Source organism: Motacilla alba, chromosome 6 (assembly GCF_015832195.1).
Source record: "Motacilla alba alba isolate MOTALB_02 chromosome 6, Motacilla_alba_V1.0_pri, whole genome shotgun sequence".
NCBI classification, from domain to species: Eukaryota; Metazoa; Chordata; class Aves; order Passeriformes; family Motacillidae; genus Motacilla; species Motacilla alba.
This window is the reverse complement of record NC_052021.1, coordinates 24,727,380-24,739,502: the sequence shown is the minus strand read 5'-3', so window position 1 is coordinate 24,739,502 and position 12,123 is coordinate 24,727,380. Positions and strand designations below refer to the sequence as shown.

The 12,123-nt window shown below is 43.1% G+C and overlaps 1 protein-coding gene across 1 annotated transcript in view; it reads right to left on the bottom strand.

The window, feature by feature from the left end:
* SORCS3 (sortilin related VPS10 domain containing receptor 3) overlaps positions 1–12,123 on the bottom strand; it is a 268,231-nt gene that overhangs the window by 134,363 nt on the left and 121,745 nt on the right. The window contains exon 3 of the mRNA XM_038140273.1: positions 7,395–7,494. Within this exon, the coding sequence (XP_037996201.1) occupies positions 7,395–7,494 (100 nt within the window). The remainder of the gene's footprint in view (positions 1–7,394; positions 7,495–12,123) is intronic.

Below are 12,123 nucleotides of genomic sequence, written 5' to 3'. Positions count from 1 at the left end.
TCATCTCCCAGACCATGGATGTTACACAACCTCTGTTTTCCTCTATGATTTATGTGAAACCAGAAATGGTAAAGTTAAAACCTGCAAGGAAACAGACTTTGGTTTTTCTTTAGGGACATGATCCTACAGGTCAGGTCAGGTTCCAGTGGTCCATCTGGCATGCCAGACCCCACAGTCCCTGACTGCAGGAGGGCAGAAAATTCTCACAGGAGCATCTTGACTACAAAGATTCACAAGGAGGCACAATCTCCAAATATATTAGTAAAAATAATTAAAAAAAAATAAAAAAAAACAAAACAGAAAAAAACCACACACACAAAAGGCACAACAGAAAAAAGCCAACAACGACTAAAGCATCAACTTGGACATATTGAAAAAGATTTAAGAGTATTTATGCCTTTATATCTCAATGTTTTCCAGGCATTGATCTTGAACCATGTTCAAAACACTAATAAACCAAGTCATCCAGCATCAGGAAACTATATATCTTAAGCAGGAAAGGTCAGAGAAACCTACTCTGAAAATGTGACTTTGCTGAATTCAAAATAGAAAGCAGAAAACCTTTCAAAACAAGAAATTCCTAAAGTCCTCTACCTGAAGTACTACAAAATGTCTGTAATTCAGGATTTCTTTCACACAGTTGTAGGCCACAGTTCCACAAACATTTACAAAAATGATCTCTTTTCTCAGGTGCCAAATTCAAGCTGAATTAATTGGACAAGTAGAGAGAATTCCATGTACAACAGCTCACAAGACTGCACCTTGCAGATAAAACACATCACATCACACAACCTCTCACTCTTCCATAGATGTTGTGGGTGACCTTGAGGAAATCATCTTTGCAGCACCAGTAAGTGAAGAAAAATATTACTACTTCATTCACATTTTATTCCTCTATTTAAAATTTTCAGTTCTAGAGACAGAGTGTGACCATCCCTGAAGTGTATTTACAAGATGGATATGCTGAGATGTTACCCCATAGCGGTCACATTTGTACAACCCACTGGTACAACCAGAGCAGGCAAACCCGAGCTCAGCCAAACCAGGCACTGAGTTTCACAGCTTTCCTCTCTGCCCACAGCAACCCTGGACTGGGTGACATGGATTTTGGAGCTCTGAGAAACACAGGAACATCATATACAGCTCAGCGGGTCCAGAGGAGGGGTGCTCACAGAGAATTTTACAGCAGCATTTGCAGGTCAGGTAATTTAGTCCCTGTTAATGGCAGCTGCAAAACCAAGGGCTATTTAGTGACTGTATTCCATTAGGCTGAAAGGAAAGATTAGGAATAAAAGACAGTAGAAACAGCTTCCATCATTCCTGCCCTGTGGCTCTAACTCAGCCCTACTGCCTTTCAGTTATAGATACATTCTCAAGATCACATCACCAAGTGCCAGTTTGCAGCAAAGACCCTTGATCATGGTGTCAGCACAATGAGGAAAAAGAGTCCAAGGAAACCTTCCATCTTCCTAAAGCTCAAATGGCTTTAGGATATTCCAGAGCTCAGTTCCTCACCAATAGCTTGGGATGCAGTCTAAGGAAAAAGCAGCAGATGATTAATGGGAGCTGTGGCTAAGCACGGCAGCTCAGTTCAGGTTGGGCTAGCAAGCCTCAGGTACGTGCTGGAATCTCTGCCTCATCAACCTATCACACGTTTGATGAGTAAGGAGAAAACAAAAGGCTGCAGAATTCCCTTTGGGAGCATATGAACTAAGAAATGAAGGCAAAACCAAAATGAGTTTGAATCATGGTTCTGCCCTGAGGCTCCAATCACAGCTGAGGAATTCCCTTTGGAGATACAGAAGGCCAGGACATGTTTTGCTCTCAGTGACTCCCCAAGTGAGCAAGAAGAAATAAAGGGGAGGTCAAAATGACTTGTGCTCATTTTGGGATCTCCAGTTTCTGTAAAGGGAGGTGATACTCCCAATAGTTCAGCTAGTCATCGGTCAGGTAGATACATTCCTCTGCAATTACAGTATCACAGACAATTAATTTCTTCTTTCATTAACATGAACAGCAACACAGTATTTCTCTCTCCCAGCTCATAAACAGTTGCTGCACTTCAGCCCCCAAGAAACTGCACAGACACAAACAAATCTAATTAGATTTATCTTTCTGAAATTCTTATTTGAAATACCTCTGAACATTTCTTCTGATGGGCCAAGTTCAGAGGCATGGTGAGGTATGAGCGGTGCAGCATGACTTTGGCTTTTACAGCTTCAGTGATTTGTGCTGCCCCTCCATTTTGATTCAGTGACAGCTTAGAAACTAGTCTGAAAAACCATTTTCCCAAAGCTCTTTGACTGAGCACCATAACTTTATTTCTGCTTTATTCTGTTTGCAACTACTGTTCAAAGAGCTTAGCTGGAAGGTCTACCTTTAAATAAAACCTAAAATGCTTCAATTCTGGTATAAGGGAAAAATGGGGGGAGTCCTCATTTCATTCACTGCACCTGGGTGATGCTCTGTTCAGACAGTCAGCATAAAAGGCTACAGACCTTTTAATTCTTCAAGTCATCACCTGCAACAATAATTGTAATAGCTCAGGGGAAAAGCTAAAAACAACTGCAGCCAACTGAATTGCGAAGCAAATTCATGAAGGAAGGTTTCTAAGACATCAGAACTGTCACCTCAGATCTTAAATGCAATCAGGGCCTCCAGTTTATCCACATCTTATCTGAGCAATACTCTATACAGGAAAATGGGGTTGATTTGTCAGAGTTGTTATTCTCTTCTTTTTTCCTCTCTTTCTTTTGCATTCTTTTTAACTCCATCGTCTCCACCTCCACAGTATTCCCAAGGGTAGGGATAAAAGTTTCTTAGTGAGAACTGGGTTTTCAACTAAACAACATCTTCACCAAGAATAAGCACTCTTTACAGTGTATTTCACAGGAAAAAGTAATACCTAAAATCTGTGGTTCAACAATTCCTTGAGATTCAAAGTGGTACCTCTGTGCCTGAAAGGAGCAGTGCTTCAGATATATGGGACTGCAATTCTCATCTTCTTTCTGCACCCTTTTGGAAGGATGCCTCTGTGAGGCATCAATTGTAAAATGAACCCAGTTATTGACAACCAAGAAGAAAGCAAATGTTCTCACAATAGGGGATCTTACCCAGCAGACCAGCTCATGCTAGAAAATATGGAATCACAGCACTTCAGCTCCGAGCAGTGACATTTTGAAGTGCAGCCAGTAAAGCAAATAATCACAAGCTTAACTTTTTGTGGGAATTATTCATTTTTCTAACAGAATTTTTTCAGCAGCCATAAAGAAAGAAGAGAATTGGTATAACAAGAAACTGGAAATTTAAAAAGTCAAGAGAAATGTTTCTATTAAAATAGAAGAGATTTTTTCCCTTAGTGTTTTGGAGGAAATAAACGCTTTTAATTCCTAGACCACTGTGAAAATCTGCCTCTACTAAAATGTAACTAACGCCCAAAACACAGCTTTAAATTAAAGGTCAGCAGGGAACTGAGATCTCTGCCCAGCAGAGAGTAAGCAGATTTTTGTCATATCCCCAAAGACAGACAACAGGCTACAGGGTAGAAAAGCCAAAGCTAAGCATCTTGCTAACTTCAGCTTTTCAGAGCACTCAAACATCTGCTTTTTTAAATCCCATTCACCTGTAAGGAAGGGGTACTGCTAAACAAATATGAAAATTTCTCCATTCTGAAGTTTATCACGAGTTGCCTGCTTGTTGCAACCTATTTGGCAACTGGAAAAAGCAGAAGCTTCACATGTGCTCTTTCTCTCAGGCCAACAACTGGGTAGGCAGGTGCACTGAAGGGGAAGATGTGCCCTGGAATACACTCTGCCTACTGGAGCATCTTCATGGGTTTGGAAGTGTCAGCACTGCAGGCACTTGGCTTCTCACCAGAGCCCAAAACAGGAACTCTCAAAAAGCCAATCCCCAGGACCTGAGAGCTGTCTGCTAAGGGCAAAGATAACCTGGAATTTCACAGCAGTAAGGAGAGTTCAATGCAGGTTTTCCTGATCCAAACCCAAGTGCCTATTGTGCAAGCGAGAGAAGAAACAGCCCAGCCACCTGCAGGAGAGCAGATCCAAGTCTGGCAGTTTCAACTCCCAGCAGCAGAGGCTTTCCATACATTTGCAAAGCCTTGTGAAACCCTGAACTTGTTACTTCTTAGGGGAAGGGAACTAGCAGTGTGACAGCTCCACGGGGAGATGCAGCAGTCCTGGCTCACTGCTGGGAGTGTTTTGGCTAGCGTGCAGCCAGAGTCTGCAGATTCACAGTGGGCTGCAGAGCGTGTGAATGGGCTGCAGTTCCCTTATGTCGGCACCCAAGGTGGTCTCAGATCACCAAGCTGGCCCTGACCACTAGGAATGATACCTCTCAGGTATCACAGCTGGGAAAAAGAATTCCCAGCAGCTTCCTTTGGTATGTGCAAGTTGTTACATTGATTTAATATAGCTGCAAATGTCAAGTTGCACAAGGGCAAAGCGCATTTTCCCAGTGCCTTCTGTGATTTCTAGGAAATGAGCACGCCCCATCTTGGCTCCAAGAGTAGCCATCAGCAGGTTGGGGAGCACTTGGAGCAGGCAGGAGCTCTGGGACCCAGATCTGCACCACAGCCAAAGCCAATTCAGCTCAGTCTTTGCTCTGTGCCTTGGTTAACTCTGTGCATGAGGAGGGTGGGGTGGATATCACCCAGAGGCAACATGTGAAAGCCAGAAACAGCTACAGACTAAGTCTGACCTCCAAGAAATAAAGCACAGGTTGCCAAAAAATTTAAATATTCCCACCAAGTTTTCAAAAAAAGACATCAGAAACAAAAGGCTTTTCTTTTAAAAGAAGAAAGCAAAATGCCAGCTTTTAAATCCCTGTGCCTCATAATTGAGCCCAGGGTTATGCCACAATTCAGGTAAATGATGTTTATATAACTAGCATTTGGCTGAACACAATTCCTATTTAACAGCTGAAAAGAGGCATTTTGGGTCTTCAAAGAAATCTGACAGGTAATTCCCACTGTAGTTCTGCAGGGTAGCTGAGCAGTAATTATCCTTCTCACTAGTAAATCAATTAGGAATGAATGTATGGAAAGCTTTTCTCCTCCTCCAAGTAAGCGCTAATCCTCTAAGCGCTAATGAGCAGAAAGGGCCAGCAGCAATGTGCAAACCCATCAGAAATCCACAGGAGCTGCGAGGCATGCAGGCTCCAACCAGAGCCGGGGAGTGAGAGCCTCAGGAGAAAGCACCTTGCCTGGAGAGGTCAGCATGGCTCATGTGTGACACAGGCTCCGTGCATGTGTGTCACAGGTCACAGCTGGTTCCTCCCTCCCATCTACTGCCTCAAGCAAGGACCTCTTCTGCAGCTCACAGGAGATCCCTGCATCATGTTCAACAAGGCAGCACTTCTGCTGCTGGAGGTGAACCACAAGGGCTTTTTCTGGGCTTTTTCCACTGGGATCCACCTATTGCTTTGTGATTCAGTATTGGCAGCTGTCCTCAGGAACTCAGCAAAACCATTCTGCTTGCTCCCCATGCCACAGGAATACTATTCACCCAGAGAGACTGGGAGAAGACTACAACCCTAGTGCATTTTCTGCAGTGCATAACCCCAAGAATCTGTAAGAGGAGCGGATGGGCAATAAACCCAAACCTGAATTTGACAAATTTCAGATGTTCTGGTCCAGTGACACCTTGTTCAGACATTTCTCAAGCGCTACATGAATGTCTGGAATTACTTTGATGGTTAACAAAGCAGAGTTCAGACAGAGCAGCTGTTTAAGCATTGACAGTAACAGTGCTCATATATTTAGCAGAGGTAGAAAGAATGGAAACAAGTTGTTTCCACAGCAGCCAGCACTGAAGCTGATTTCCTTTGAGTTTTCCTTACAGTTTGTCTCTACATGTCATCAGATTTTTGAGAAGGGATGAGAAGGGCACAGATAGGTCCAAAAATCATTTCCTTGAGACAGAAAATTAAAAAATTTCTTTTATATTTCTAATCTCAAATAAGTAAACAGCAGGTAAAGATAGGCCTATATGTCACTATATGATGAAATGTAGGTGGTTTTAATTAAAAAAAAAAAAAAGACTGCTAATCTGTAAAGCTCAGTAGCCTGAGAAATTGCTAGAAGATAATAATAAATCCTTGTACTCTGATTTGTGAGGGAGTCTTTACGCCAGTGACGTAGGATTTGTAACTGAGTATATTGCCTGTGCTTTTGGGTGGGCAGAGTTGCTTTGGAAACAGAATGAAGAAGAATTAACTCTTCAGTGCCCCCCACATTAGATATAGGATGGGTGTGAAGGCCAGGAAAACTCACTACAAAACATCTTAATCTATTTTGCTCAGGGGAAAAAAAAAAGTCAAGGTAGTTGTCACAATAGCTCAGCTCCTGCATCAGGAAAAATATAAGCCAAACTCTGGCCACTGCATTCTTCCTCTTCCCTGTACATCCAAACACACTTAGTAACCAGAGCTATGTCTGCCTTATGATTGCATACACTGAAATAAGCATCAGTCCCAAAACATCTGTAGACTGACCAGTGATGGAAAACACAACTGTCATAATAAGAACAGTACAAGTAGTGAGTTACTCGTTTAGAAATCTTTCGATGGAGACAGGATATGGCCAGTTTGGAAGTGATCAAGCCAAATATGTTACACTGGGCCTCTACACTGGCCAGGCACAACTTCACTGTCAGCAATTAGCTTCGTGCTGCAGCCCTCCCACACTGATTTCTGTGGGTAGCTGAAAGCATCTTTGTCCCACTAGCTCCCCCGAATCAACACAATTTTAAAGCAAAAAGGCACTGAGTAGCAGTTCCTGGGCTGTGCTTGTGCGAGCCAGCTGCAGCCCTAATTGCATCACGTGGGAAGAGTGAGCAGGGGGTTGGAAAGCTGTGACCTCATCTCCTCTCCTACACAACCAAATCAAATTGTAGGCCTTCCACCCACTCTCACAGGCATATTCTGCTTTCAGCCCCCTTACATGATGCAACCAAAGAAAATGTCATTTACATCTTTACCTCCAAATGTGGGGAAAAAGAGTCAAATACAGAAATAAATGCCTCTTACTCAGTATTTCTAATAATGAGAAACAAGGCAGGGAGATGTGTAATAGCCAAAGCTGGTGTAAGCAAGAAACCCAGAAATATTTGAGTGAGTTCTTAAATGCTGTAACAGTCAGAAGCAAATAAAAGCAACCTTTTTACTTCTCCAGCAAATTCAGAAGGGAATTAAGTCCTTCATCACCATCACAAGTAAGGCAGGATCAGTTCTATGGGATTCTATGGAATTGCAACCAGTCCAACTTAGCAAATTCAAGCTCTTGTGAATTACCAGCAGATTTCACTTCAGGATCATAATTCCTCTCAGAATGCTGTCATTTTGTTTCTATAGCTACCAGTGCAATGGCTCTCCCTTACCTTCCTCTTGTTAGTGGGACTGACATACAGGTAGCTCAGCACAGTCTTCAGGCCTACTTTGTCATTTAGCTTTTCATAGGTAGTGCCATAGTCTGTTGACCTGGAGAAAAGAGGAGACAAAAAGAGTTCATGTGGGTATTAGAGCTCAGCGGAAGGGAATGACTGTGTGCACAGATGCTCCAAGTTACACTTTGAGCATTATTATGCTTAAAACACGAGATTTGATGTTTCATTCAGGGTGGCCAGCAAAAAAGAGAAGAAAACTTGAGTCCTTAGGGGGAGCGTCTGTCTCTGCATTGATTGATTGTACACATCTGGAGAGCTGCAGTGCTCCCATGCAGGTGGACTTTGAGGGCAGGCTCAGCCCTCATGTGCCAGTGTGGGATTGCAAATGGTATCTACACATAAGAGGACTCTGATATCAGCAGCACCCTTAGTACAAATTCTCTCTTCAGACAAATCCAACATAAGAATCCAAATTAAACCCAACAACAACAGTTTTATTTAGGAAGGTTGATTTTTGACTTGAAGACGAGGATCCAAATGTGGCTCAGAATTGTAACAGCTGAACTCATGTCTAGGTAAAAATGTGCTTAAACTGGCATCTTGAGTCCTCAGTCACCCCCATCCTACTTTGTGCCAGGCATTTAATTTTTCTGAGTTACAGAGACAGATTCAGGCCCCTACACTAGCAAATCCCACCCAGAGGAGCAGATGATCTGGGGGTGGCATTACCCATTCGTGACTGGGGAAAAGGGCTGCTTCGTCACAGAGGGTTTTCTGTGGTGTCCTCCTCCTCATTTGTGGGCATGTTTGAAACCTCACTGCCCTGCTTGTTTCTCTACTGTTTTCATACTTTGTTTTCCTAACAAGCAAGATTTCTCCTACCAGAAAAACCTACAAGCTACATTGTACAGGATCCCACACCTGAAGAGTGCTCAGCATCAGCTGACTTTTGGAGGGAGGGGTGTCAGACCCTGCTGGAAAAGCCTCCCCACTCCATGCAAGCAGTGTGGAGAGCCTGGCACCCAGCCCAACCCAGCTTCTGTCACAGGGACAGAGCAAACACAGCCCTCAGCAGATGGACAAGGAAAGGTCCTCACAGAAAGCCTACCTGGACATATCTACAATTTTATTAGGATGAGAATCCATGGCCCCTGCCCTCCTCTCTAATAATGCTTTTTACTGGACAGATGATCAGAGACCATGCAGCAATTCTGTGCCTTTTCCAGTACTGAGCTCCAGTAATTTGGTTTTGTAAGTTCAACAAGCCTCTAGAATTTACAGCTTTATGGTCCTGCTTGAGACCAATCCTCTGCTCCTTCTCTGTCTGCCAGAGAAATGGCCCAAGCCACTTTTGGCATCACAATGAACAGAGGCTGGAGAAACTGAGCAATGCCAGAGCCTGCACCCAGCTCTGCTGCTTTCCTTGCTCCAAGTGGAGTTCAGAGTGACGCCAAGGTGACACAAGAGTGACCAAAACCAGCCAGCTGGTTTCAGGCTTCCAAGCAGTAGGAATCATGAAGTCAAAAGCTTGCTTTGTTACTGATGTGGCTGCAACATATTTCCTTCAGTGCATCCTTCAAGGACCATTCCTAAATACTCTGTAAAATCCTTCTTTCCTTAAATGTGTTGAACCAGCCTTTCTCCTTTGAACAGTCACCAGCCAAGGTGCTTCAGGTCTCAAACAACTTCCTTGTGTTTTGGTTAACACTTTAATACAAAAATGGAGCTAATGCTAGCTCCATTTGCACTTACCTCTCCTGAGTACTAATGCATAGTAGTATCACCTGCTGGACTTCACACAGGTACCCCAAAGAATATGACAATAATTCTATTTTCATAGAATTTTCCCATCCAAAGTATCTGAAGCTCTGGTCTCACTAGGCATTAATATCAAACAAACAAACAAAGAAATAAAATAATAGCAGCCTTCCCTCTCCAGCCAAACTCGAAACTGAAGCAGCCTTATTAATGAAACTGAATAATCCAGTACAATTAATTCCGGTACATGAGGCCTCCTATAAATGCAAATTCAACAGGTCAGGAATCCTCAGGTAACAGTAAGCTCTAGGCTTACTGGAGGATAACAGACAGAGGGCAAGCAGAGGTACTTCCTTGATCTTACCCTTCCAACAGCACTGCAGCTATGAACAAGCCACTTTTGTGACTACACATGTACCAGTCACCAGGCAGTGAAAGAGATCACTGGCTTCAATCAGCATTAAAAGAGACTACAAATAACAGTTTAATATTCTGACAGAGCTACTTTGTGTTTGTTCTCTGAGTAATTTTAAGATCTCCCAAAATGCTTTCACACTTCTAAAGATGCAGGCTGGGTGCCCTAATGACTCCTTCTCATTAAACCATTTTCACTCATTGCATTTGCCCTTTCAAAGGATAGCTAGAAAGGAAGTAGGATCATTATTTTGTTAGCTTCTCTGAGGCTTTCTTTATTAACCTGACAGTCTCCTCTGGCTTCACAGAAACATCTCAAAGGACATCACAATAATATACTGTATTTCCATGGCACTTTTTCTGGACAAAAAAAAATCTAAAGCTTTTGTCTTGTGCTAATCCGTTCAAACTAACAAAGTCCCAAAATCCATACTGGGAAATACTATCTCTATTCCAGAGATGAAGAAGTGAAAGCTTGCATAGGTAATGGTTTATTTTTATAAAAGCGGGCATCTACAATTAGGCATTTCATCTTCTGCAATCATATAGTGTAGGGCTCAACCCTACCACCAAATTGCCTAATTAGAAAACAAGTATTAAAAAAAAAAAAAAAAAAGAAGTTGTCTGCTAATTTTAGTTACCCAAGCCTGAACATTTAAAGAGATGCAAACCACAGGTGGAACAGAAAAGTTTTGAGTCAGCTTTTAATCTTAACATGAACCCTTGAACCCTTCTCCTTTACTAATTAATTACTCCTAATTCCAAATTAACTAGCCATACATCCTTACAGTTGTTTGACAATACAAGCAGACTGGATACCATATTCTCTCCCATTCCTCATGTCACAATATGATCTCCTTCCAAGCACATTACTAAAGTAGTAGACGGGAAGAAATGTTGTGCTTATGTCAAAATGACAAAAGACTCAGTTATACAAAACACAGTTTCCATGAGTCACACCCAAAACGCCTGCCTTAACTTTGTTTAGGCCTTTAATGGCAAACTGATCCTGCCTACCTGGTTCTCCTCTGGGTTGCTCCACTGAAGCCATCCCTGGAATCTCATCATCCTGGAACGTTGTTACTGCCTTCAGTCTCAGCTGATATTTGCATTTTGCTTCTCACCACACACACGCATATATGTGAAAGTGTTTTTAACAATGCTTTCATAAACTGCTCCTCAATACACTGCTGGTAACACAGAAACTCTTTCAATACAGGATTAGGAATGCTACAGTGATTGTTCCCCTGCACTCACCACTGGTGAGGCCACCTCGAGTGCCATGTCCAGTTCTGGGACTCTCAGTCAAGAGTCATTGAGGTGCTAGAGTGAGTCCAGAGAAGGGCAACAGAGCTGGGGAAGGGTCTGGAGCACAGGCCCTGGGAGGAGTGGCTCAGGGAGCTGGGGCTATTCAGATTGGAGGAGACTCCAGGGTGACCTTATCACTCTACAAGCGCCTGAAAGGAGAGTGTAGTGAGCTGGGGGGTCAGCCTCTTCTCCCAGGTGACAGGACAAGAGGACATGGCCTCATACTGTGTCATGGGAAGTTCAGGCTGGACATCAGGAGGAATTTCTTCACAGAAAGGCTGAATATATATTGGAACAGACTGCCTAGGGGGATGCTGGAGCCAGCATCCCTAGAGCTGTTCTAGAAGAGACTGGCACTCAGTGTCATGGTGTAGTTGGCAAGGTGGAGCTGGGTCATAGGTTGGACTCAATGACCTCAAAGGTCTGTTCCAACCTAATTGATTCTGTGATGTGGAATGGACTCTGGTCATATATAACAATCCTGTATAAACTCAGTCCATGTCTTTTGTCCCACATTTCTGTAATAATATGGGTTTGGCCCTGTTCCTGATGATAACCTTGAGGGTCTAGGCTGCATCAGACTTTTGCTTCTCACCAAATTCTGCATATTCCATTTGGAAAAGCAAGGTTTATCATTTTGTGCTTTATTGGGATACTCCAACTTCTCCCATAATGACATTCTGTTTTAAACAGTGAGGAGGGACAAACCATCTGCTTGATTCCATTGCCCTCCTGTGACAGGCTATGATGTGTCTAAACCATCACTGCAACCTCCCCCAGTCTGGCAGCAAGGTGCAAGGGATACACCCAGGCAAAGAAACTTGTCTATACAAAACCTGGTCCAAGTCAGAGCACCACAAGCGAACAAAATCTATCTTGTTCCTCTTAATCTGAACCTGAACTTCTCTGTGAATCCAACAAACTGGCCTGAGCAAGCAGACTTCATATTGTGATAAAACTTTCTCAGTCACAGAGATATGAAGCAGAGGTGTGGAGAGGCAGAAAGAATGCCATGGGAACGGCTTTTGGAGTTCTCCTTCTCTGTGGCGCTTTCCGTGTCAGGGCTCTGTCAGACAGAGAAAGGCAGGTTTGTTTGTGTGAAGTCTCAGCCATTCAGCTATGGAGATAGGCTATAAAACTTGTATCAGTCTCTCAGGAGAAAAAGAGCTTCAAATGCTGGCACTGAATGACTGGGATGGAAAATCAACCTCTTCCACCAACCCTACTGTCAGAGGGTTTCTCC